The sequence below is a fragment of the Babylonia areolata genome, chromosome 23 (genome assembly GCF_041734735.1).
Source record: "Babylonia areolata isolate BAREFJ2019XMU chromosome 23, ASM4173473v1, whole genome shotgun sequence".
Taxonomy (NCBI): domain Eukaryota; kingdom Metazoa; phylum Mollusca; class Gastropoda; order Neogastropoda; family Buccinidae; genus Babylonia; species Babylonia areolata.
Window position 1 is genome coordinate 2,340,087 of NC_134898.1, and position 27,297 is coordinate 2,367,383.

Consider the following 27,297-nt stretch of genomic DNA (forward strand, 5'->3'; position numbering starts at 1 on the left):
CTGTCTCTTCACTGCTCTGTCTCTTCACTGCTCTGTTCTCTTCACTACTCTGTCTCTCTACTGCTCTGTCTCTCTACTGCTCTGTCTCTCTACTGCTCTGTTCTCTTCACTGCTCTGTTCTCTCTACTGCTCTGTCTCTCTACTGCTCTGTCTCTTCACTGCTCTGTCTCTTCACTGCTCTGTCTCTCTACTGCTCTGTCTCTCTACTGCTCTGTCTCTCTACTGCTCTGTTCTCTTCACTGCTCTGTCTCTCTACTGCTCTGTCTCTCTACTGCTCTGTCTCTCTACTGCTCTGTTCTCTTCACTGCTCTGTCTCTCTACTGCTCTGTCTCTCTACTGCTCTGTCTCTCTACTGCACTGTCTCTCTACTGCTCTGTCTCTTCACTGCTCTGTTCTCTACTGCTCTGTGTCTTTACTGCTCTGTCTCTTCACTGCTCTGTCTCTCTACTGCTCTGTCTCTCTACTGCTCTGTTTTCTACTGCTCTGTTCTCTACTGCTCTGTCTCTTTACTGCTCTGTTCTCTACTGCTCTGTCTCTCTACTACTCTGTTCTCTACTGCTCTGTTCTCTACTGCTCTGTCTCTTTCAGGGGAGATGATACGGGAAGCTTGAGATGTGATGTTTGTGTGGTGTGACTTGTGTGAGGTGTTGTGATGTGTGTGTGTTGTGATGTGTGTTGTGTGATGTGTGTTTGTGGTGTGACATGTGTTTGGTGTGACGTGTGTGATATGTGTTGTGATGTGTGTGTGTGTGTGTGTTGTGTGATGTGTGTTTGTGGTGTGACATGTGTTTGGTGTGTGTTGTGATGTGTGTATGTGTTGTGATGTGTGTGTGTGTGTTATGATGTGTGATGTGCGTGTGGTGTGATGTGTGTTGTGTGTGTGTTGTGATGTTTGTATTGTGTGACGTGTGTGATCTGTGTTGCGATGTGTGTGTTGTGTAACGTGGTGATGTGTGTTGTGGTGTGTGATTTGCATGTGGTGTGACCTGTGTGTGCTATGATGTGTGTTGTGTTGTGTGATGTGTGTTATGATGTGTGTTGTGTTATGTGATGTGTGATGTGTGTTTGATGTGTGTTGTGTTATGTGATGTGTGTTATGATGTGTGTTGTGTTATGTGATGTGTGATGTGTGCTTGATGTGTGTTATGATGTGATGTGTGCTTGATGTGTGTTATGATGTGTGTTGTGTTGTGATGTGTGATGTGTGTTCTGTGACGTGACAGAGCTGGGCCTGGGCGCTGGGTCCCTTCATCCTGTACACTGTGGAACGCGTCATCCGCTTTGTGCGCAGTCTGCAGCGTGTTGTCATCACTAAGGTCAGCACTGTGTGTGGGTGTCAGGGGTTGCTGTGGGCATTCTCTGTGTGTATACCATGTGTCTTTATTGTGTTTGTGTGTGTGTGTGTGTGTGTGTGTGTGCATGCGCACATGTGCATGTGTGTGTGTGAGTGCATGCATGCGTGCACCCATGTGTGTGTGTGTTGTTACTTGTTATCTTTTTGCGTTATACACCATACTATATTAATGTGTGTGTGTGTGCGTTGTTGTGTGTTTGTGCGCATGTGTGTTTGTGTGCATGTTATGTGTGTGCATGTGCGCAAGTGTGTCTGTGTGTGTGTGTGCTTGCGTGTATCCGTGTGTGTGTGTACACCATACAATATTATTGTTTCATTGGTATTACTTTTGGAGTTATTGTAAAGCACCTTGAGCATTGGAAGGTGCTATATAAATTTCCATTATCATTATTAACAGTGTTATACTGTTTGAGTGTATGTGCGTGTATTGATGTGGTCTTGTGTAGCTGGCTGGGCTGTAAGTACAAGCACCAAAAGATAAAAGACAAACTAGACTACAGCCACAACCATCACCTGTGGTCTTTTGACCAGGAGCGTGTTGGTTTGTTCAGGTGGTGAGCAATCCATCGCGTGTGTTTGAGCGTGTTGGTTTGTTCAGGTGGTGAGCAATCCATCGCGTGTGTTTGAGCATATTGGTTTGTTCAGGTGGTGAGCTATCCGTTGTGTGTTTGAGTGTGTTGGTTTGTTCAGGTGGTGAGCCATCCATCGTGTGTTTGAGTGTGTTGGTTTGTTCAGGTGGTGAGCTATCCGTCTTGTGTGTTTGAGCGTGTTGGTTTGTTCAGGTGGTGAGCCATCTGTGGTGTGTGTTTGAGCGTGTTGGTTTGTTCAGGTGGTGAGCCATCCGTCGTGTGTGTTTGAGCGTGTTGGTTTGTTCAGGTGGTGAGCAATCCATTGTGTGTTTGAGCGTGTTGGTTTGTTCAGGTGGTGAGCCATCCATTGTGTGTGTTTGAGCGTGTTGGTTTGTTCAGGTGGTGAGCAATCCATTGTGTGTTTGAGCGTGTTGGTTTGTTCAGGTCGTGAGCCATCCGTCGTGTGTGTTTGAGCGTGTTGGTTTGTTCAGGTGGTGAGCAATCCATTGTGTGTTTGAGCGTGTTGGTTTGTTCAGGTCGTGAGCCATCCGTCGTGTGTGTTTGAGCGTGTTGGTTTGTTCAGGTGGTGAGCAATCCATTGTGTGTTTGAGCGTGTTGGTTTGTTCAGGTCGTGAGCCATCCATTGTGTGTGTTTGAGCGCGCTGGTTTGTTCAGGTGGTGAGCAATCCATTGCGTGTGTTTGAGCGTGTTGGTTTGTTCAGGTGGTGAGCTATCCATCCTGTGTGTTTGAGCGTGTTGGTTTGTTCAGGTGGTGAGCCATCCATTGCGTGTGTTTGAGCGTGTTGGTTTGTTCAGGTGGTGAGCTATCCGTCTTGTGTGTTTGAGCGTGTTGGTTTGTCCAGGTGGTTCACCATCTGTCATGTGTTTGAGCGTGTTGGTTTGTTCAGGTGGTGAGCCATCCATCACGTGTGTTTGAGCTCCAGATGAAGCGTAAAGGTTTCCAGGCGCGGCCGGGGCAGTACGTCTTCCTGCACTGCCCCAGTATCTCACGCCTGGAATGGCATCCCTTCACACTGACCTCGGTGAGTGTGTGTCATGACCCCCTGTGGAAAGAGGTCGAGATCTGTCATGACCCCCTGTGGAAAGAGGTCAAGATCTGTCATGACCCCCTGTGGAAAGAGGTCGAGATCAGTCATGACCCCCTGTGGAAAGAGGTTGAGGTCAGTCATGACCCCCTGTGGAAAGAGGTCGAGATCAGTTCAGTTCAGTTACTCAAGGAGGTGTCACTGCGTTCGTGCAAGTCCATATACGCTACACCATCTGCTAAGCAGATGCCTGACCAGCAGCGTAACCCAACGCAAAAGAGAGGTTGAGACTTGTTACTCTATGAAATATGTCTTTTGCTGTGGTTGAAATCTTGTTTTATAGCATGTTTTCAAATTCTTAGCTCTCATTATTTGAATCAAGAAAAACATTTTTGATTATTTTAAAAATTGTGCTTATGATTTTATTTTGAATAGTGAATGACAAACAGCACAAAAACACCAGAACAAACAAGCAAGCAAGCAGAGAATGAAGATGTTGTGACACCACTGACCCAGACCTGTGGCTTGTCACTCGCAGTGGGCAGTGAAAACAGCGTGTTGTGTTGTGCTGTGTCCCCAGGCCCCCCACGAAGACCACTTCACGGTGCACATCCGGCGGGTCGGGGACTGGACAGAGGCTTTGGCCAAAGCCTGCCGTGTTGACGAGGGGGAGTTTCAGGACGCCTGGAAAATGCCCAGGTAGGTCAGGGGTGGTGTGGCCTGGAAAATGCCCAGGTAGGTCAGGGGAGGTGTGGCCTGGAAAATGCCCAGGTAGGTCAGGGGAGGTGTGGCCTGGAAAATGCCCAGGTGATGCACATATATGTGTGTGTGTGTGTGTGTGTGTGTGTGTTTTCATTGCTGACCTTCAGTCCAGTGGATGCTGTCAATGACATGTCTGTGTGGTAATGGAGCGAATCAGCTTCAAACTAGCCCAGATGACTGCAACACTACCATGCCAACATTTAGAAATATTGAAAGAATGTGGCAGATCTCACTTGATAAGCGCTTCAGCCATGATGTTAGGTTCACAAATACACTAACACGTCTCAGTGTTAAAGTTTTGTGATCCAGTTTTATTCAGTCACTGCCATCCTCCATTACAAGCCTGAAGCTCACATTGCGAGTTAACCAGGACGGGGTAATCAAATCAAACCGAACAGGAATCCAAACCAAGTTGGAATAGTTCACAATACACTTTTCAAACCTGTCTGTCTCTTCAACAAAGCGGTCAACAGTGTCACTGTCAAGAAACAGATTGTAGTACCCCAGAGGGCTTCTGTCTGCAGGAAGTGCCATTTTCATGACACCAGTGAATACTGGAATATCATCTTCACAGGAAGTGCCATTTTCATAACACCAGTGAATACTGGAATATCATCTTCACAGAAAGTGCCATTTTCATGACACCAGTGAATACTGGAATATCATCTTCACAGGAAGTGCCATTTTCATGACACCAGTGAATACTGGAATATCATCTTCACAGGAAATGCCATTTTCATGACACCAGTGAATACTGGAATATCATCTTCACAGGAAGTGCCATTTTCATGACACCAGTGAATACTGGAATATCATCTTCACAGGAAGTGCCATTTTCATGACACCAGTGAATACTGGAATATCATCTTCACAGGAAGTGCCATTTTCATGACACCAGTGAATGCTGGAATATCATCTTCACAGGAAGTGCCATTTTCATGACACCACTGAACACTGGAATATCATTTCACTGATTTGTCCAGCGGAATGTGTTAGGTTCATGCCAGCCATCGTTGACATCACCATCACCTCTGCCACGCCCCGTCACACCTGACGGCATTCGACTACACCCCTTGGCCCTGCCGCAGCAAACACTTTCAGTCTGTTGACTTGTGGAAGCCACTGGCACACTTTCGTCACTTTGATTTTCTTCATAATCACTGCTATTTTCACTTTCCAAATCAGAAAACGTGTATTTTCCTTCCCTAGCTGTAGTGGTGCTCGCCACTAAGATTACATTTGTTTGCAGTAACAATAGAAGAGCGTGAGTACAAAGGAAAACATAAGTCCACAGTAATGTGAAGAGAACAAGAGGTAGGCAAGGGAGGCTATTTTGGGAAGAGGTGGGTTTTAAGGCCAGACTTGAAAGAGCTGAGTGTGGAGACTTGACGGAGCGAAAGAGGAAGTTCATTCCAATTGCAAGGTCCAGAGACAGAGAAAGAACGGCGGCCAACAGTCGAGTGTTTGAATCTGGGTATGCGTAAACAGAGTGGATCCGAAGTCGATTTCTTCTTCTGTCTCCCATTCCTCCGCTTCTTCATCTACAAAAGCTCCTAAAACTCCATCTTCTTTTGGTGGAGCCTTAATCCCAGACTAATTCGACTGTTTCTTACAGTGTCTTCAACACACCGTCTTCATCAGAACAAAATGACATAGTGACAAACCTACATCATGCAGGTCTTCAACACACCGTCTTCATCAGAACAAAATGACATAGTGACAAACCTACATCATGCAGGTCTTCAACACACCATCTTCATCAGAACAAAATAACATAGTGACAAACCTACATCATGCAGGTACCAAGCACACCGTCTTCATCAGATCAAAATGACATAGTGACAAACTTACATCATGCAGGTCTTCAACACACTGTCTTCATCAGAACAAAATGACATAGTGACAAACCTACATCATGCAGGTACCCAGCACACCGTCTTCATCAGAACAAAATGACATAGTGACAAACCTACATCATACAGGTCTTCAACACACCGTCTTCATCAGAACAAAATGACATAGTGACAAACCTACATCATGCAGGTCTTCAACACACTGTCTTCATCAGAACAAAATGACATAGTGACAAACCTACATCATGCAGGTACCCAGCACACCATCTTCATCAGAACAAAATGACATAGTGACAAACCTACATCATGCAGGTCTTCAACACACCGTCTTCATCAGAACAAAATGACAGAGTGACAAACCTACATCATGCAGGTCCCTCATGGTTGTCCATCATCTTGGTGTGGAGGTTCTGGGTGGTCCCCCTTGCAGCAGCTTTTGTCTCTGCTAACTGTATGATGTCAGACACAAGCACTTTACAGCCCACTCCATGAAGATCCTGTTTGGGGATGCCCCCTACCCTCTCTTCTCCTGGGCACCATTTTCCAGTTCCTGAGGGAAATCAGTGTTTCTTGATTTGAGTTTTTATGTAGTCTGAGACATACATTGTTGATGTGTTTTTTTACACTTGTGTCATTGCTTGCGTACCCAACATCAGACAGGAACACCAGTTTGTTCTTTTGCGATCTAGTATAATCTGAGGACAGACATGGATGGAATCATGAGTTGTTTTGGCCAGTCGAACACGAACGCTTAAAGCGCATGCGCGATACATCGTTCGTGGCCATGTGCACAGCAGGTGTGCCACATACTACATGCATATTTCTTTTCTGCTGTTGTCCGTGTTCTTGTGGTTTCTACTCTGACAGGATTACAGCCCCTGAAAGGGCCCCTGTATGGTCTGCTGGGCTGGGTCAGTTTGTTTGTCTGCTTTACTGTTTTTTTTGTTGTATTTTTTTAATCTTTTAATGGTTCATGGGCTATGACTCCAACATTCACTTGTATGTACAAGTGGCTTTTTACTTGATGACCATCTTTACCCCGTCATGTAGGCAGCCATAAACATTTCTTGAATGATTTAATGTGATGTCTTCTTCATACCTTTTGTTGTTGTTGTCTGATTTACTGAATTAATGTGTTGTTTTCTTTCTGTCTTTCTTTCTTTTCTTTTTTTTTCTTTCTTTTTTTTTAGGTTGGCCATTGACGGTCCCTTTGGTACGTCTTCTGAGGTATGTATGTGTGTGATTGTTATTGCATCGTTTTTGTATTGATTGATCCTATTCTCTGTCGTAATTGTTATTGCTTTGTTATTGTATTATTGATGGGCGCCAATAGCCGAGTGGTTAAAGCGTTGAACTTTCAATCTGAGGGTCCCGGCATCAAATCTCGGTGTCGCTTGGTGGGTAAAGTGTGGAGATTTTTCCGATCTCCCAAGTCAACGTATGTGCAGACCTGCCAGTGTCTGAACCCCCTTCGTGTGCATATGCACGCAGAAGATCAAATACGCACGTTAAAGATCCTGTAATCCATGTCAGGGTTCGGTGGGTTATGGAAACAAGAACATACCCAGCATGCACACCCCCGAAAACAGAGTATGGCTGCCTACATGGGGTTGGGGGGGGGGGGAGGGAATAAACAAAACAGTCATACACATAAAATGTTAAAAATGTTACATGTTTGTCTGAGTGTGTATGTGTGCGCGCCTGAAATGTGATTGAATGAACACAGGAAATGAATGAGTGCCCAGTGGCAGCCGTCAGTCGGCTCTACCCAGGTACTGTGTTGTGTTGTACATAATGTACTGTGTTTTGTGTTGTACAGAATGCACTGCGTTTGTTGTACAGAATGCACTGTGATGTACAGAATGCACTGTGTTGTGTGTTGTACAGAATGCACTGTAATGTACAGAATCCACTGTGTTGTGTGTTGTACAGAATGGACTGTGATAAACATAATGTACTTTGTTGTGTGTTGTGCGGAATGTACTGTGTTGTGTGATGTACAGAATGCACTGTGTTGTACAGAATGCACTGTGTTGTACAGAATGGACTGTGATGTACAGAATGTACTGTGTTGTGTGTTGTGCAGAATGCACTGTGATGTACAGAATGCACTGTGTTGTGTGTTGTACAGAATGCAATGTGTTGTGCAGAATGCACTGTGATGTACAGAATGTACTGTGTTGTGTGTTGTGCAGAATGCACTGTGTTGTACAGAATGCACTGTGTTGTACAGAATGGACTGTGATGTACAGAATGTACTGTGTTGTGTGTTGTACAGAATGGACTGTGATGTACAGAATGTACTGTGTTGTGTGTTGTGCAGAATGCACTGTGATGTACAGAATGCACTGTGTTGTGTGTTGTACAGAATGCAATGTGTTGTACAGAATGCACTGTGTTGTGTGTTGTACAGAATGCACTGTGATGTACAGAATGCACTGTGTTGTGCATTCTGTGTTGTGTGTTGTACAGAATGCACTGTGATGTACAGAATGCACTGTGTTGTGTGTTGTACAGAATGCACTGTGATGTACAGAATGCACTGTGTTGTGTGTTGTACAGAATGCACTGTGTTGTGTGATGTACAAAATCCACTGTGCTGTGCGTTGTATAAAACACACTGTGTTGTGTGTTGTACAGAATGCACTGTATTGTGTGTTATACAATATGCACTGTGTTGTGTGTTATACAATATGCACTGTGTTGTGTGTTATACAATATGCACTGTGTTGTGTGTTATACAATATGCACTGTGTTGTGTGTTATACAATATGCACTGTGTTGTGCAGGATTTCATGGACTATGATGTCACCGTGCTGATCGGAACTGGCATCGGAGTCACACCTTTTGCTTCCATCTTGAAACATATCTGGTGAGTCTGGCGGGCTGTTATTCTGTGTGTGTGTGTGTGTGTGTGTGTGTGTGTGTGTGTGTGTGCATGTGATAATTTTAATTGTACTTGCACAGAAACATATGTGGATAGATTAGTATTTTTATGTGATTTTCAATATTTTCTAACTTGATTTAAATTTTACATGAACTGAGCGAGAAGAAATGGTCTTTCTAACGTTTTAATTGACCTTTTAACAATGTTTTCTCTTCTCTTCCCCTGGCTTTAAGAACTGGCATCCCCGGGGGTCTTGTAGTATATATAGCGTCTCAACCTTCTGGAAATTCTGTGCTAGAAACTTCCTCTTTTCTACTGCTCTCTTTATTTCTGCTTTTTTTCTTCTTTCACTGTTGGCCACCGTGAACTTGGAAGACCCTGCAAGCGCTTCAAGGACACTTTCAAGGACACTTTGAAGACAAACCTCAAAGCCTGTGACATAAAAATCGCTTCCTGGGAAACTGATACCCTTGACCACTCCCGCTGGAGGATGCTGTGTTCTAGTGGCATAAAGATATTTGCTAACAAGAGAACGCTGGCCATTCAGGAGGAGAAGCGTGAGCAAAGGAAGCAGGGCTCAACTTCTGGAGACGCTTTCCCTTGCAACACCTGTGGGAAGTGCTGCGCATCCAGAATCCGCCTCTTCTCCCATATGAGGACACACACCGACAGATAAGCCTGCCTGCCTACACATCCGTCGGACCGACGGGAGACTCCATCACTGTTGTCTGCTTTTTCTGCCTTCCCGGTCCATTCCCCTATCGTTTTCTTTGAGCAAGCCTTGACACTTTTTTGTCTTTTCTGCAGTCTGTGATGTACTATCTATGCTGTTTTGCTCTGGCGATTAGGTGGTGAAATTGCCACTGCAATAGTACAGATGATGGAGCAGCAAAAAAAGAAAAAACAATTAAAAAAATGATGAAGTTTACCAGTGTGTGCAGACACTGTCATCGTGAGTAATGACCACTGCAATGGTACAGATGATGCGGCAGCAAAAAAACAAAAAAAGACAAAACATAATAATAATTAGTATTTATATAGCGCTGAATCATGTGCAGAGACAAATCAAAGCGCTTTCAAACCAGTCATTCACACGCATGCATAACTCTAAACTTGAGAAACTGAAGACAAAGAAGAGGCAGGGGAAGGAGGCTGTCTTGGAAAGAGGTGGGTTTTAAGGCCAGACTGAGTGCGGAGACCTGATGAAGCGAAAGAGGAAGTTCATTCCACAAGCAAGGTCCATTGACAGAGAAAGAAAGAGAAAGATGATGGGGCAGCAAAAACAACAACAACACTTTCACTTTCACTTTCTCAAGGAGGCGTCACTGCGTTCGGACAAATCCATACACGCTACACCACATCTGTTGAGCAGATGCCTGACCAGCAGCATAACCCAACGCGCTTAGTCAGGCCTTGAGTGCATGCTTACATATTTGTGTACCTATGAAGGTGGATTTCATTTTACGTAATTTCGCCAGAGGACAACACTCTCGTTGCCATGGGTTCTTTTTCAGTGCGCCAAGTGCGTGCTGCACACGGGACCTCGGTTTATCGTCTCATCCGAAAGACTAGACGCTCAGTTTGATTTTCCAGTCAAACTTAGGAGAAAGGGCGAGAGCGGGATTCGAACCCACACCCTCACGGACTCTCTGTATTGGCAGCTGAGCGTCTTAACCATTCTGCCACCTTCCTCCATACAACAACAACAACAACAACAAAAGGTGAAGTTTACGGGTGTGTGCAGACACTGTCATCATGCGTGATGCCACAGCAAATGGTACAGATGATGGAGCAGCAGATAAAACACAGCAGAAACAAAAAACAAGAGAGGCAAGGCCTTCAAGACTCACTTGTGATAAATTAAGTCCCCTAGCATTAATTACAGAGTAATTTCCCTTTTTTACTATCTGCACCAAAACGTTTGCAAAATAAATAAAAATTCCATGCTTAGCAAAAGAAGTTCCTGTTTGAACAAAAAATGATAATAATGACTCCTCTTGTTGTTGTGTCAGAATAAGAGGTCAAAGTGCCAAGTTTAGAGAATACAAAAAATATAAATATAACAGTAAATGCAGTTTGCATATATTTAGCTTCTTTTTTTAATTTTTTTGTGCCCATCCCAGAGGTGCAATATTGTTTTAAACAAGATGACTGGAAAAAACTGAATTTTTCCTATTTTTATGCCAAATTTGGTGTCAACTGACAAAGTATTTGCAGAGAAAATGTCAATGTTAAAGTTTACCACGGACACACAGACACACGGACACACACACACACACACACACACACGCAGACAACCGAACACTGGGTTAAAACATGGACTCACTTTGTTTGCAAAAGTGAGTCAACAAAAAACAGCATGAAGTTGACGGGGGTTGTGCAGGCACTGTCACTGTGACACGGCTCACCGCCTGCCTTTGAAGCGGGTGTACCTGGTGTGGGTGTGTCCCGACATGGCCGCCTTCGAGTGGTTCCAGCAGCTGCTGCACAGCCTGGAGACGCAGATGGCGGAGAGGGGAGACCCCACCTTCCTCCACCACCGCGTCTACCTCACCCGCGGCTGGGACGACCGCCAGGTCCGTGACTTGTATTATTATTATTATTATTGTATCGTTGTAGTACTCTGAAGGGAGGTGGCAGAATGGTTAAGACACAGAGTGTGCCTGAGGGTGTGGGTTCGAATCCCGCTCTCGCCCTTTCTCCCAAGTGTGACTGGAAAATCACACCGAGCGTCTAGTCTCTCGGATGAGACGATAAACTGAGGACCAGTGTGCAGCATGCTCTTGGCACACTGAAAAAGAGCCCTTGGCAATGAGAATGTATTTGTATTTGTATTTCTTTTTATCACAACAGATTTCTCTGTGTGAAATTAGGGCTGGTCTCCCCAGGGAGAGCAAGTCGCTACACTACAGCGCCACCCATTTTTTTGTATTTTTTCCTGCGTGCGGTTTTATTTGCTTTTCCTATCGAAGTAGATTTTTCTACAGAATTTTGCCAGGAACAATCCTTTTGTTGCCGTGAGTTCTTTTACGTGCGCTGAGTGCATGCAGCACACGGGACCTCGGTTTATCGTCTCATCCGAATGACTAGCGTCCAGACCACCACTCAAGGTCTAGTGGAGGGAGAGAAAATATCGGCGGCTGATTCGAACCAGCGCGCTCAGATTCTCTTGTTTCCTAGGCGGACGCGTTACCTCCAGGCCATCACTCCACATAAATGTGGTCCTCTGGCAAAATCATGTGAAAAGAAATCCATTCTGATAGGCACAGAAATATATAAGCATGCACTCGAGGCCTGACGAAGCGCGTTGGGTTGTGCTGCTGTCAGGCCTCTGCCTAGCAGATGTGGTGTAGCGTGTATGGATTTGTCCGGACTCAGTGACGCTTTATTGAGAAACTGAAACTGAAACTTCTTCAAACTACTTCGTCCTTTTCCTCCTCCTCCTCCTCGCCGTCCTCCTTCTCCCCCTCCTGCCCATCCTTCTCCTCCGTCCTTCTCCTCCTCCTGCCTGTCCTTCTCCTCCGTCCTTCTCCTCCTCCTGCCCGTCCTTCTCCTCCGTCCTTCGCCTCCTCCTGCCCGTCCTTCTCCTCCGTCCTTCTCCTCCTCCTGCCCGTCCTTCTCCTCCGTCCTTCTCCTCCGTCCTTCTCCTCCTCCTGCCCGTCCTTCTCCTCCGTCCTTCTCCTCCTCCTGCCCGTCCTTCTCCTCCTCCGAAATACACTCTGATAGGCACAGAAATATATAAGCATGCACTCAAGGCCTGACTGAGCGCGTTGGGTTATGCTGCTGTCAGGCATCTGCCGAGCAGATGTGGTGTAGGGTGTATGGATTTGTCCAAAAGCAGTGACACTTCCTTGAGAAACTGAAACTGTATTACTCTTTTGTCATGACAGATTTCTCTGTAAGAAATTCAGGCTGCTCTCCCGAGGGAGAGCACGTCGCTACACCTGAGAGCGTCACCCATTATTTTAAAGATTTTTTTTTTCCTGCATGCAATTTTGTTTGTTATCCTATCGAAGTGGATTTTTCTTCTGAATTTTGCCAGGGACAACCCTTTTGTTGCTGTGGGTTCTTTTCCGTGCGCCAAGTGCATGCTGCGCATGGGACAATCGGTTTATCATCTCATCTGAATGACTAGCATCCAGACCACCACTGAAGGTCTAGTGGAAGGGGAGAAAGTACTGGCGACATCGACAGTGGGATTCGAACCAGTGCACTTAACATTACCTCGCTTCCTATGGGGATGTGTGACCACTGGGCCAGCACTCCACATCTTTTGTCCCCGTTGTCCAACCTGCTTCCTGGTGTGGCCTGGTTTTGTGTGGGTGCTGTGTCAGTGTGGCTGATGTGAACTGTGACCTACTTTGGTGTGTGCTGTGTCAGTGTCGCTGATGTGAACTGTGACCTACTTTGGTGTGTGCTGTGTCAGTGTCGCTGATCTGAGCTGTGACCTACTTTGGTGTGTGCTTTGTCGGTTTCGCTGATCTGAGCTGTGACCTACTTTGGTGTGTGCTGTGTCAGTGTCGCTGATCTGAGCTGTGACCTACTTTGGTGTGTGCTGTGTCAGTGTCGCTGATGTGAACTGTGACCTACTTTTGTGTGTGCTGTGTCGGTGTCGCTGATCTGAACTGTGACCTACTTTGGTGTGTGCTTTTTCAGTGTGGCTGATGTGAACTGTGACCTACTTTGGTGTGTGCTGTGTCAGTGTCGCTGATCTGAACTGTGGCCTACTTTGGTGTGTGCTGTGTCAGTGTCGCTGATCTGAACTGTGACCTGCTTTGGTGTGTGCTTTGTCAGTGTCGCTGATGTGAACTGTGACCTACTTTGGTGTGTGCTGTGTCAGTGTCGCTGATCTGAACTGTGACCTACTTTGGTGTGTGCTTTGTCGGTGTCGCTGATCTGAGCTGTGACCTACTTTGGTGTGTGCTGTGTCAGTGTCGCTGATGTGAACTGTGACCTACTTTGGTGTGTGCTGTGTCAGTGTCGCTGATCTGAACTGTGACCTACTTTGGTGTGTGCTTTGTCAGTGTCGCTGATCTGAACTGTGGCCTACTTTGGTGTGTGCTGTGTCAGTGTTGCTGATCTGAACTGTGACTGGTGTGTAGTGTAACAGGCTGTCATGTACTGTAACCTGCTGGTGTGTACTGTAACAGGCTGTCATGTTCTGTAACAGGTACTCTAACATACTGGTGTGTACTGTAACAGGCACTGTAACAGGCTGGTACATGTGTGTGTGTACTGTAACAGGCTGGTAAATGTGTGTGTGTGTGTGTGTGTGTGTGTGTGTGTGTGTGTGTGTACTGTAACAGGCTGGTATGTGTGTGTGTGTGTGTGTGTGTGTGTGTGTGTGTGTGTGTGTGTGTGTGTACTGTAACAGGCTGGTATGTGTGTGTGTGTGTGTGTGTGTGTGTGTGTGTGTGTACTGTAACAGGCTGGTACATGTGTGTGTGTGTGTGTGTGTGTGTGTGTGTGTGTGTGCATTGTAACAGGCTGGTACATGTGGGTGTGTGTGTGTGTGTGTGTGTGTGTGCAAGTGTGTGTGTTTGAGTGTGTGTGTGTGAGTGTGTGTGTGTGTGTGTGTGTGTGTGTGTGTGTGTGTGTGTGTGTGTGTGTGTGTGTGTGTGTGTGTGTGTGTGTGTGTGTGTGTACTGTAACAGGCTGGTACATGTGTGTGTGTACTGTAACAGGCAAAGAACATCATGCTACACGACAGAGCATCAGCGTCAGACCCCATCACAGGCCTGTCCCAGAAGACGCACTATGGACGCCCGCAGTGGGACAGGGTGTTCGAGGAACTGACTCAGGACCATGCTGGGTGAGGCCGTCCTCTGACTCTCTCTTCCATCTTTTTCTCCCCCCCCTCTCTCTCCCCCTCTCTCTCTCTCCCCCCTCTCTCCCCCCCCCCTCTCTCCCCCCTCCTCTACCCCTTCCTCTCTCTCTCCCCTCTCTCTCTCCCCTCTCTCTCCCCTCTCTCTCTCTCTCCCCCTCCTCTCTCTCTCCCCCCCTCTCTCTCTCCCTCTCTCTCCCCCCTCCTCTTTCCCCTCTCTCTCCCCTCTCTATCTCCCTCACACCCCCCCTCACACACCCCCCTCACACCCCCCCCTCTCTCTCTCTCTCAGTAATTTGGATTTAATTTGTTTTGGGTTTTTTAACATGTTTTTTTCAAACAGTTTTGGTGATACAGACATCGGGTTTTTTGTTGTTGTTTTTTTCAGGTGGGTTGGTGTCTTTTTGTTTTGTTCTGTTTTCAACAAGTGTTGTTTGTTTTCCCCCCTCATAGGGGCGATGGCTTTAATGATTTAATCATCCATCTGTACCTCTCTCTGTTTTTTATTCTCTGTGTTGATTGCTTGCTGTGTCTTGTTTGATATGTTTCTGGTGGGTTTTCAGCCTGAAAATGGCCCCTGGTGATCAGCAGAGCTGTAACAACAAGATTTGATTTGATTTGATTTGATGGAGGGTAGGATGATGGGTGGGAGGGGGTTGGTAAACAGGTTTGTTTATAGGTGTTTTCATTTGCTTGTTTTTCCAAACTTTAAAAAGGTTTTGATGGCTATTTGTTGGGGGTGGGGGGTGTTACAGAATGCTTTTGGGTTGTTTTATTTGTAGACTTTGTTCTTCCAGTTTCTATTTAGGAGTCATGTGTGGTGTGTTTCAATTCTTAAGCTGAATAAAGTAAGCTCAAGCTGGTCAATTTTTAGGATATGGAGGATGTGTCTGTGTGTTTGTGTTAAGGTGTGTGTGACTTTATATGTGGGGAGTGTATGATGTGGGATTCATGCTGTCACGGTTGTGGGGGTGACTGCGTATCGACTGTGCATTTCCTCGGGTGGAAACTCTGCAGACATGACTGGGTTGTTGGGTTCAGGCACAGGACAGGCATCCGCTTTATTTGTTTTGGTTTTTGTTTGTTTGTTTGTTTGTTAACGAAATGCAAGCGTAGTGTAGGGTATATGGATCAGTCGGTACACTTGGACACTTCTGTGAAGATGAACTGAAACTGTGGTGTTACAGGCAGAAGGTGTGGGTGTTTTTCTGACGTTGATGTTCAGTGTGTGGGTGTGTTGCAGGCAGAAGGTGGGGGTGTTTTTCTGACGTTGATGTTCAGTGTGTGGGTGTGTTGCAGGCAGAGGATGTGGGTGTTTTTCTGACGTTAATGTTGTCTGTGGGTGTGTTGCAGGCAGAAGGTGGGGGTGTTTTTCTGACGTTAATGTTGTCTGTGGGTGTGTTGCAGGCAGAAGGTGGGGGTGTTTTTCTGACGTTGATGTTCAGTGTGTGGGTGTGTTGCAGGCAGAAGGTGGGGGTGTTTTTCTGACGTTGATGTTCAGTGTGTGGGTGTGTTGCAGGCAGAAGGTGGGGGTGTTTTTCTGATGTTGATGTTCAGTGTGTGGGTGTGTTGCAGGCAGAAGGTGGGGGTGTTTTTCTGATGTTGATGTTCAGTGTGTGGGTGTGTTGCAGGCAGAAGGTGTGGGTGTTTTTCTGACGTTGATGTTCAGTGTGTGGGTGTGTTACAGGCAGAAGGTGGGGGTGTTTTTCTGACGTTGATGTTCAGTGTGTGGGTGTGTTGCAGGCAGAAGGTGGGGGTGTTTTTCTGACGTTGATGTTCAGTGTGTGGGTGTGTTGCAGGCAGAGGATGTGGGTGTTTTTCTGACGTTGATGTTCAGTGTGCGGGTGTGTTACAGGCAGAAGGTGGGGGTGTTTTTCTGACGTTGATGTTGTCTGTGGGTGTGTTGAAGGCAGAAGGTGGGGGTGTTTTTCTGACGTTGATGATGTCTGTGGGTGTGTTGCAGGCAGAAGGTGTGGGTGTTTTTCTGACGTTGATGTTCAGTGTGTGGGTGTGTTGCAGGCAGAAGGTGGGGGTGTTTTTCTGACGTTGATGTTCAGTGTGTGGGTGTGTTACAGGCAGAAGGTGGGGGTGTTTTTCTGACGTTGATGTTCAGTGTGTGGGTGTGTTGCAGGCAGAAGGTGGGGGTGTTTTTCTGACGTTGATGTTCAGTGTGTGGGTGTGTTACAGGCAGAAGGTGTGGGTGTTTTTCTGACGTTGATGTCCAGTGTGTGGGTGTGTTGCAGGCAGAAGGTGGGGGTGTTTTTCTGACGTTGATGTTCAGTGTGTGGGTGTGTTGCAGGCAGAAGGTGGGGGTGTTTTTCTGACGTTGATGTTCAGTGTGTGGGTGTGTTGCAGGCAGAAGGTGGGGGTGTTTTTCTGACGTTGATGTTCAGTGTGTGGGTGTGTTGCAGGCAGAAAGTGGGGGTGTTTTTCTGACGGTAATGTTGTGTGTGGGTGTGTTGCAAGCAGAAGGTGGGGGTGTTTTTCTGACGTTGATGTTCAGTGTGTGGGTGTGTTGCAGGCAGAAGGTGGGGGTGTTTTTCTGACGTTGATGTTCAGTGTGTGGGTGTGTTGCAGGCAGAAGGTGGGGGTGTTTTTCTGACGTTGATGTTCAGTGTGTGGGTGTGTTACAGGCAGAAGGTGTGGGTGTTTTTCTGACGTTGATGTTCAGTGTGTGGGTGTGTTGCAGGCAGAAGGTGGGGGTGTTTTTCTGACGTTGATGTTCAGTGTGTGGGTGTGTTGCAGGCAGAAGGTGGGGGTGTTTTTCTGACGTTGATGTTCAGTGTCTGGGTGTGTTGCAGGCAGAGGGTGTGGGTGTTTTTCTGACGTTGATGTTCAGTGTGCGGGTGTGTTACAGGCAGAAGGTGGGGGTGTTTTTCTGACGTTGATGTTGTCTGTGGGTGTGTTGCAGGCAGAAGGTGGGGGTGTTTTTCTGACGTTGATGTTGTGTGTGGGTGTGTTGCAGGCAGAAGGTGTGGGTGTTTTTCTGACGTTGATGTTCAGTGTGTGGGTGTGTTGCAGGCAGAAGGTGGGGGTGTTTTTCTGACGTTGATGTTCAGTGTGTGGGTGTGTTACAGGCAGAAGGTGGGGGTGTTTTTCTGACGTTGATGTTCAGTGTGTGGGTGTGTTGCAGGCAGAAGGTGTGGGTGTTTTTCTGACGTTGATGTTCAGTGTGTGGGTGTGTTGCAGGCAGAAGGTGGGGGTGTTTTTCTGACGTTGATGTTCAGTGTGTGGGTGTGTTGCAGGCAGAAGGTGGGGGTGTTTTTCTGACGTTGATGTTCAGTGTGTGGGTGTGTTGCAGGCAGAAGGTGGGGGTGTTTTTCTGACGTTGATGTTCAGTGTGTGGGTGTGTTACAGGCAGAGGATGGGGGTGTTTTTCTGACGTTGATGTTCAGTGTGTGGGTGTGTTGCAGGCAGAAGGTGTGGGTGTTTTTCTGACGTTCATGTTCAGTGTGTGGGTGTGTTGCAGGCAGAAGGTCGGGGTGTTTTTCTGACGTTGATGTTCAGTGTGTGGGTGTGTTGCAGGCAGAAGGTGGGGGTGTTTTTCTGACGTTGATGTTCAGTGTGTGGGTGTGTTGCAGGCAGAAGGTGTGGGTGTTTTTCTGACGTTGATGTTCAGTGTGTGGGTGTGTTGCAGGCAGAAGGTGGGGGTGTTTTTCTGACGTTGATGTTCAGTGTGTGGGTGTGTTGCAGGCAGAAGGTGTGGGTGTTTTTCTGACATTGATGTTCAGTGTGTGGGTGTGTTGCAGGCAGAAGGTGTGGGTGTTTTTCTGACGTTGATGTTCAGTGTGTGGGTGTGTTGCAGGCAGAAAGCTCCCTGACAATGATATGCCTGTTCTTGTCTGCCCCAACTGTCAGCGAACATTTCGTGCGCAGATTGGACTATTCAGCCATCTGCGCACTCACAGATAGATTCATGAGCATCCCCCCCCCCCCCCCCACCACCCTCCCCCCATCCCCCAGCTGGATGACAACGATGGTCATCATCGATCTCGATGGACACACACCACCATTGTGTTGCAGGCAGAAAGTGGGGGTGTTTTTCTGACGGTAATGTTGTGTGTGGGTGTGTTGCAAGCAGAAGGTGGGGTTGTTTTTCTGACGTTGATGTTCAGTGTGTGGGTGTGTTACAGGCAGAAGGTGGGGGTGTTTTTCTGACGTTGATGTTCAGTGTGTGGGTGTGTTGCAGGCAGAAGGTGGGGGTGTTTTTCTGACGTTGATGTTCAGTGTGTGGGTGTGTTACAGGCAGAAGGTGGGGGTGTTTTTCTGACGTTGATGTTCAGTGTGTGGGTGTGTTGCAGGCAGAGGATGTGGGTGTTTTTCTGACGTTGATGTTCAGTGTGTTGGTGTGTTGCAGGCAGAAGGTGGGGGTGTTTTTCTGACGTCGATGTTGTCTGTGGGTGTGTTGCAGGCAGAAGGTGGGGGTGTTTTTCTGACGTTGATGTTGTCTGTGGGTGTGTTGCAGGCAGAAGGTGGGGGTGTTTTTCTGACGTTAATGTTGTCTGTGGGTGTGTTACAGGCAGAAGGTGGGGGTGTTTTTCTGACGTTGATGTTCAGTGTGTGGGTGTGTTACAGGCAGAAGGTGTGGGTGTTTTTCTGACGTTGATGTTGTCTGTGGGTGTGTTACAGGCAGCAGGTGTGGGTGTTTTTCTGACGTTGATGTTCAGTGTGTGGGTGTGTTGCAGGCAGAAGGTGGGGGTGTTTTTCTGACGTTAATGTTGTGTGTGGGTGTGTTGCAGGCAGAGGATGTGGGTGTTTTTCTGATGTTGATGTTGTCTGTGGGTGTGTTGCAGGCAGAAGGTGGGGGTGTTTTTCTGATGTTGATGTTCAGTGTGTGGGTGTGTTGCAGGCAGAAGGTGGGGGTGTTTTTCTGATGTTGATGTTCAGTGTGTGGGTGTGTTACAGGCAGAAGGTGTGGGTGTTTTTCTGACATTAACGTTGTCTGTGGGTGTGTTACAGGCAGAAGGTGTGGGTGTTTTTCTGACGTTAATGTTGTCTGTGGGTGTGTTGCAGGCAGAAGGTGGGGGTGTTTTTCTGACGTTAATGTTGTCTGTGGGTGTGTTGCAGGCAGAAGGTGGGGGTGTTTTTCTGACGTTGATGTTGTGTGTGGGTGTGTTGCAGGCAGAAGGTGGGGGTGTTTTTCTGACGTTAATGTTGTCTGTGGGTGTGTTACAGGCAGAAGGTGGGGGTGTTTTTCTGACGTTAATGTTGTCTGTGGGTGTGTTGCAGGCAGAAGGTGTGGGTGTTTTTCTGACATTGATGTTGTCTGTGGGTGTGTTGCAGGCAGAAGGTGGGGGTGTTTTTCTGACATTGATGTTGTCTGTGGGTGTGTTGCAGGCAGAAGGTGGGGGTGTTTTTCTGACATTGATGTTGTCTGTGGGTGTGTTGCAGGCAGAAGGTGGGGGTGTTTTTCTGACATTAATGTTGTCTGTGGGTGTGTTGCAGGCAGAAGGTGGGGGTGTTTTTCTGACGTTGATGTTCAGTGTGTGGGTGTGTTGCAGGCAGAAGGTGGGGGGTGTTTTTCTGACGTTGATATTCAGTGTGTGGGTGTGTTGCAGGCAGAAGGTGGGGGTGTTTTTCTGACGTTAATGTTCAGTGTGTGGGTGTGTTGCAGGCAGAAGGTGGGGGTGTTTTTCTGACGTTGATGTTCAGTGTGTGGGTGTGTTGCAGGCAGAAGGTGGGGGTGTTTTTCTGATGTTGATGTTCAGTGTGTGGGTGTGTTACAGGCAGAGGATGTGGGTGTTTTTCTGACGTTAATGTTGTCTGTGGGTGTGTTGCAGGCAGAAGGTGGGGGTGTTTTTCTGACGTTGATGTTCAGTCTGTGGGTGTGTTACAGGCAGAAGGTGTGGGTGTTTTTCTGACGTTAATGTTGTCTGTGGGTGTGTTGCAGGCAGAAGGTGTGGGTGTTTTTCTGACGTTGATGTTCAGTGTGTGGGTGTGTTGCAGGCAGAAGGTGGGGGTGTTTTTCTGACGTTAATGTTGTGTGTGGGTGTGTTGCAGGCAGAGGATGTGGGTGTTTTTCTGACGTTGATGTTGTCTGTGGGTGTGTTGCAGGCAGAAGGTGGGGGTGTTTTTCTGATGTTGATGTTCAGTGTGTGGGTGTGTTGCAGGCAGAAGGTGGGGGTGTTTTTCTGATGTTGATGTTCAGTGTGTGGGTGTGTTACAGGCAGAAGGTGTGGGTGTTTTTCTGACATTAACGTTGTCTGTGGGTGTGTTACAGGCAGAAGGTGTGGGTGTTTTTCTGACATTGATGTTCAGTGTGTGGGTGTGTTACAGGCAGAGGATGTGGGTGTTTTTCTGACATTAACGTTGTCTGTGGGTGTGTTACAGGCAGAAGGTGTGGGTGTTTTTCTGACGTTAATGTTGTCTGTGGGTGTGTTGCAGGCAGAAGGTGGGGGTGTTTTTCTGACGTTAATGTTGTCTGTGGGTGTGTTACAGGCAGAAGGTGGGGGTGTTTTTCTGACGTTAATGTTGTCTGTGGGTGTGTTACAGGCAGAAGGTGGGGGTGTTTTTCTGACGTTAATGTTGTCTGTGGGTGTGTTGCAGGCAGAAGGTGTGGGTGTTTTTCTGACATTGATGTTGTCTGTGGGTGTGTTGCAGGCAGAAGGTGGGGGTGTTTTTCTGACATTGATGTTGTCTGTGGGTGTGTTGCAGGCAGAAGGTGGGGGTGTTTTTCTGACATTGATGTTGTCTGTGGGTGTGTTGCAGGCAGAAGGTGGGGGTGTTTTTCTGACGTTGATGTTCAGTGTGTGGGTGTGTTGCAGGCAGAAGGTGGGGGTGTTTTTCTGACGTTAATGTTCAGTGTGTGGGTGTGTTGCAGGCAGAAGGTGGGGGTGTTTTTCTGACGTTGATGTTCAGTGTGTGGGTGTGTTACAGGCAGAAGGTGGGGGTGTTTTTCTGACGTTGATGTTCAGTGTTTGGGTGTGTTACAGGCAGAAGGTGGGGGTGTTTTTCTGATGTTGATGTTCAGTGTGTGGGTGTGTTGCAGGCATAAGGTGGGGGTGTTTTTCTGACGTTGATGTTCAGTGTGTGTGTGTGTTACAGGCAGAAGGTGGGGGTGTTTTTCTGATGTTGATGTTCAGTGTGTGGGTGTGTTGCAGGCATAAGGTGGGGGTGTTTTTCTGACGTTGATGTTGTCTGTGGGTGTGTTGCAGGCAGAGGATGTGGGTGTTTTTCTGACGTTAATGTTGTCTGTGGGTGTGTTGCAGGCAGAAGGTGTGGGTGTTTTTCTGACATTAATGTTGTCTGTGGGTGTGTTGGAGGCAGAAGGTGTGGGTGTTTTTCTGACGTTGATGTTGTCTGTGGGTGTGTTGCAGGCAGAAGGTGGGGGTGTTTTTCTGACGTTGATGTTCAGTGTGCGGGTGTGTTGCAGGCAGAAGGTGGGGGTGTTTTTCTGACGTTGATGTTGTCTGTGGGTGTGTTGAAGGCAGAAGGTGGGGGTGTTTTTCTGACGTTGATGTTCAGTGTGTGGGTGTGTTGCAGGCAGAAGGTGGGGGTGTTTTTATGACGTTGATGTTCAGTGTGTGGGTGTGTTGCAGGCAGAAGGTGGGGGTGTTTTTCTGACGTTGATGTTCAGTGTGTGGGTGTGTTGCAGGCAGAAGGTGGGGGTGTTTTTCTGACGTTGATGTTGTCTGTGGGTGTGTTGCAGGCAGAAGGTGGGGGTGTTTTTCTGACGTTGATGTTCAGTGTGCGGGTGTGTTGCAGGCAGAAGGTGGGGGTGTTTTTCTGACGTTGATGTTGTCTGTGGGTGTGTTGAAGGCAGAAGGTGGGGGTGTTTTTCTGACGTCAATGTTGTCTGTGGGTGTGTTGCAGGCAGAAGGTGGGGGTGTTTTTTCTGACATTGATGTTGTCTATGGGTGTGTTGCAGGCAGAAGGTGGGGGTGTTTTTCTGACGTTGATGTTGTCTGTGGGTGTGTTGCAGGCAGAAGGTGGGGGTGTTTTTCTAATGTCAATGTTGTCTGTGCGTGTGTTGCGGGCAGAAGGTGGGGGTGTTTTTCTGACATTGATGTTGTCTGTGGGTGTGTTGCAGGCAGAAGGTGTGGGTGTTTTTCTGACATTAATGTTGTCTGTGGGTGTGTTGCAGGCAGAAGGTGGGGGTGTTTTTCTGACGTCGATGTTCAGTGTGTGGGTGTGTTGCAGGCAGAAGGTGGGGGTGTTTTTCTGACGTTGATATTCAGTGTGTGGGTGTGTTGCAGGCAGAAGGTGGGGGTGTTTTTCTGACGTTGATGTTCAGTGTGTGGGTGTGTTACAGGCAGAGGATGTGGGTGTTTTTCTGACGTTAATGTTGTCTGTGGGTGTGTTGCAGGCAGAAGGTGGGGGTGTTTTTCTGACGTTGATGTTCAGTGTGTGGGTGTGTTACAGGCAGAGGATGTGGGTGTTTTTCTGACGTTAATGTTGTCTGTGGGTGTGTTGCAGGCAGAAGGTGGGGGTGTTTTTCTGCGGGGCGGGCCAGCTGTCCACCACCCTGCACAAGCTGTGTAACCGCCACTCCTCCTCCCAGGGCACCCGCTTCTTCTACAACAAGGAGCACTTCTGACTCCTCCCCCCTCCCCCCTCCAGGATGTGGCTCTGTGGACACGCTGTTGGTGTTACTGTAACTCTGTGGTCTGTGGATACACTGCAGCTGTGGATCATGGATACACTGTAGCTGTGTGGATCATGGATACACTGTAGCTCTGTGGATACACTGTAGCTGTGTGGATCATGGATACACTGCAGCTCTGTGGATACACTGTAGCTCTGTGGATACACTGTAGCTGTGGATCATGGATACACTGTAGCTCTGTGGATACACTGTAGCTGTGGATCATGGATACACTGTAGCTCTGTGGATACACTAGCTGTGGATCATGGATACACTGTAACTCTGTGGTCTGTGGATACACTGTAGCTCTGTGGATACACTGTAGCTGTGTGGATCATGGATACACTGTAGCTCTGTGGATACACTAGCTGTGGATCATGGATACACTGTAGCTCTGTGGATACACTGTAGCTCTGTGGATACACTGTAGCTGTGGATCATGGATACACTGTAGCTCTGTGGATCATGGATACACTGTAGCTCTGTGGATACACTAGCTGTGTGGATCATGGATACACTGTAGCTCTGTGGATACACTGTAGCTCTGTGGATACACTGTAGCTGTGGATCATGGATACACTGTAGCTCTGTGGATACACTGTAACTGTGTGGATCATGGATACACTGTAGCTGTGTGGATACACTGTAGCTCTGTGGATACACTGTAGCTGTGGATCATGGATACACTGTAGCTCTGTGGATCATGGATACACTGTAGCTCTGTGGATACACTGTAGCTGTGTGGATCATGGATACACTGTAGCTCTGTGGATACACTGTAGCTCTGTGGATCATGGATACACTGTAGCTCTGTGGATACACTGTAGCTCTGTGGATCATGGATACACTGTAGCTCTGTGGATACACTGTAGCTCTGTGGATCATGGATACACTGTAGCTCTGTGGATACACTGTAGCTCTGTGGATACACTGTAGCTCTGTGGATCATGGATACACTGTAGCTCTGTGGATACACTGTAGCTCTGTGGATACACTGTAGCTGTGTGGATCATGGATACACTGTAGCTGTGTGGATCATGGATACACTGTAGCTCTGTGGATACACTGTAGCTGTGTGGATCATGGATACACTGTAGCTCTGTGGATACACTGTAGCTGTGTGGATCATGGATATACTGTAGCTCTGTGGATACACTGTAGCTCTGTGGATCATGGATACACTGTAGCTCTGTGGATACACTGTAGCTCTGTGGATCATGGATACACTGTAGCTCTGTGGATCATGGATACACTGTAGCTCTGTGGATACACTGTAGCTCTGTGGATCATGGATACACTGTAGCTCTGTGGATACACTAGCTGTGGATCATGGATACACTGTAGCTCTGTGGATACACTAGCTGTGGATCATGGATACACTGTAGCTCTGTGGATACACTAGCTGTGGATCATGGATACACTGTAGCTCTGTGGATACACTGTAGCTGTGGATCATGGATACACTGTAGCTCTGTGGATACACTGTAGCTGTGGATCATGGATACACTGTCGCTCTGTGGATACATTGTAGCTGTGGATCATGGATACACTGTAGCTCTGTGGATACACTGTAGCTGTGGATCATGGATACACTGTAGCTCTGTGGATACACTGTAGCTGTGGATCATGGATACACTGTAGCTCTGTGGATACTCTGTAGCTCTGTGCATATGTTTTCTTTTCAGTTGTCCATTTTTAGAATCTGCCAGAGACACATTTATTGCCCTTAGGCTTACCAAAGCCCAAGGAGTCATTAGATTTGGGTTATGTATGTTCTCTGCAAATGCTGACGCTGTCCAAAACTTGTGTCTTCATCTTTTGAAATAAGAGACAGTGCGCTGACATGGGGTGTTTAAAATAAATGCTGATGATAGGATTGATAACCCTTTTACAAGGGGCAAAGGCCTTTGCTTAATAGACGATTTGTATTCATATTCCATGGACAGGCTCCTGTGAATGCCTTTTTGAAGTCGTTGCAGTAAGCTGGGCTGGAAGCGGCGACATGTTTTGATGTGATGTACTTACACTGTTGAAGTGAATGTAGGTACATTGTGTGCTAAGACCACAAAGGGGCCTTCTTGTTTACAGGGTTTCCTGTCATGGTGTTTGATGATGTATGCGTGAGGTCTAGTTTTATTTTTCTACACAATTTTTTTATTTTTATATATCATCAAAGAATGATAGAAGTGTTGACAAGCATGTGTATGCATGTGTCAGTGTGAATGTTAGTGTGTGTGTGTGTGTGTGTGTGTGTGAGGGAGAGAGTGTGTGTGTAATTTTGTTTGATGCCTATCACTTTTTATGTGTTAAATGCTCAGTATGGAAAGAACCACAGTTCCAATGCATGTATGTTGCCCATGTGGTTGTGTGATTTTACAAATTACACAACACTTTCTTGGATCACTGTTCTTATGAACTTAAAGGTTGATACACTCCCAAAACATATCCAATCCAGGCCAGAAAATGAGCAAGAGGGGAAGGTGGGAGGGAAAACGTGGTGACAGTGGTGTGATAAAAGTACAGGAGTTGTGTTGGGATGAAGGTACAGAAGTTGCTAAGTTATGACCCATAATTCTGACAGTCATAGTGTGAGACTAGTTTTATGTGCATGGTGTGGTGAGTGTGCGTGTGTGTTGGTATGTTTTTGAACCAGCTCAAACGTTATCATCAGAAAGTCATAACATTCCCTCCCCTTTAGAAAAAAAAAGGAGAAAATATACAACTGGGCTTTTTGCTATTTTTTCTAATTGTGATATTGATTGTGTAACATATCAGAGATGCTTCATTCATTTCTGTGTTTTTACTGGGCATGGTTACAGCCAATGGTGAAACCACTTATACATGGAGTTTATATCACTCTTTGTTTTCGAACAACTTGATACTTTTGTACATTTTGATTTTATTTCTTAATGTAAAACAATGTGCGGTTGACTTGTTCAAGAAACGGTTTGCTCATATTTTCTACATATTTTCATTTTCCTGATGCAGTGTATTCTACTGTCTCCATTTTGAATTGTCATTGGTAATAAACGCGTCAAAGACGAGATGGCCAATCATGTAAGCAAGTAATTCCAGGCAGCCATGCAATACAAAAGAAAGCCACAATGAGGCTTCTGATAAATCAGAAATTTGACAAAAAACAAGAACGCCAGAGAATCGACAGTCAGACAGAAAATACGAAAAAAACTTAGCCGTATGGAGAGCACAGGAACAGGAGTCATAATGGCTGCCGGAAAAAGAGGGCGCTAGCCAGCGGGACAAAGGGGAGGTTACCTACTTCCGGGAGGTTATCGGCTGTAGTTTCGTTTTCTCCGCATAGGCAGATAGTAGTTTGCACAGGACGGGAATGTCAGACCCCTGCCGGAGTCTGCACCAGTTGGGTCACGGTAAGTATGTTATTTAAACGTAATTTTAGATAGAAAATTTCCGGTCTTGGGTGTCCCAGGGATTCTTTCTCCATAATTCTGGGAGGGGGGGGGGGGGGTTCTCCAGACTGCTTTCAGAGGGTCACTCTTGTGCTGCATATTCTGATCAAATCTGTGGCTACATATACACACAAAGGCAGGCATACCTTCTGGTCATTATCATCCAGGTTTCTGGGCCAAGGAGTTGTGAAGGGAAACAACTCCATAGCCGACCAAAGCTGTGTTTAAAGGCTGTTCACTCTCGATGTGTTTATTCTGGGAATGTTTAGAACGTCCCAGGTACCTGCTTTATGAATTTGTGGTGTATCCTTTCCGTTTTCAGTGTGTCAGGGACGCATAAATATTTATACGTTACTGGAATTCCTGCATGAGATGTGGTTAACATGGTGTTCAGCCAATGACAACTGATTTGATTATCATCCTGTGAATATTGTCAGTCAGAGTGATCATCAGTTCAGTCATCTTTTTTTCGTATAATTATTTCAGGTAAGTTATAAAAGATCACTGACCATCAGCTGTCTGGAGATAAAGTCCCTGGTTTAGTGATATTTGTCTGGATATTGATCATGTTTGGCATGCATGTATATGGGTATGATTTTTTATAAATGTTATTTATTATGTATGTACACTTGTCATTATTATGTCATGATGATAAACCTATTCTTCAGGACATCATACCTATAAAGCACAGGAATCACTTTTGAAACATGCATGGAAACTGATTTGCGAGAATGTCAGTATATTGAAGTATTTCATGTATTGTCATTTCATGTTGGTGTAAGTTATTCAAGCTTGCCATACGAGATTAAAAGTGGTTTCTGTGGCATTCAAGGGACACTATGGTAATAATGCGGAGTGGTAGTAATGTGGAGTGATGGCCTAGAGGTAACGGGTCCGCCTAGGAAGCAAGAGAATCTGTGCGCGCTGGTTCGAATCACGGCACAGCCCCCGAAATTTTCTCCCCCTCCACTAGACCTTGAGTGGTGGTCTGGA

General features: G+C 46.6%; 1 protein-coding gene across 1 annotated transcript in view; it reads left to right on the forward strand.

Annotated features, from left to right (window-relative positions):
- LOC143298376 (NADPH oxidase 2-like) overlaps positions 1–23,185 on the forward strand; it is a 38,960-nt gene extending 15,775 nt beyond the window's left edge. The window contains exons 9-17 of the mRNA XM_076611280.1: positions 1,224–1,316; positions 2,832–2,966; positions 3,550–3,668; positions 6,775–6,811; positions 8,374–8,456; positions 10,855–11,047; positions 14,156–14,283; positions 22,711–22,989; positions 23,095–23,185. Coding sequence (XP_076467395.1) covers positions 1,224–1,316; positions 2,832–2,966; positions 3,550–3,668; positions 6,775–6,811; positions 8,374–8,456; positions 10,855–11,047; positions 14,156–14,283; positions 22,711–22,831 — 909 coding nt within the window. The 3' untranslated portion in view covers positions 22,832–22,989; positions 23,095–23,185. The remainder of the gene's footprint in view (positions 1–1,223; positions 1,317–2,831; positions 2,967–3,549; positions 3,669–6,774; positions 6,812–8,373; positions 8,457–10,854; positions 11,048–14,155; positions 14,284–22,710; positions 22,990–23,094) is intronic.
- The last annotated feature ends 4,112 nt before the right edge of the window (positions 23,186–27,297 follow it).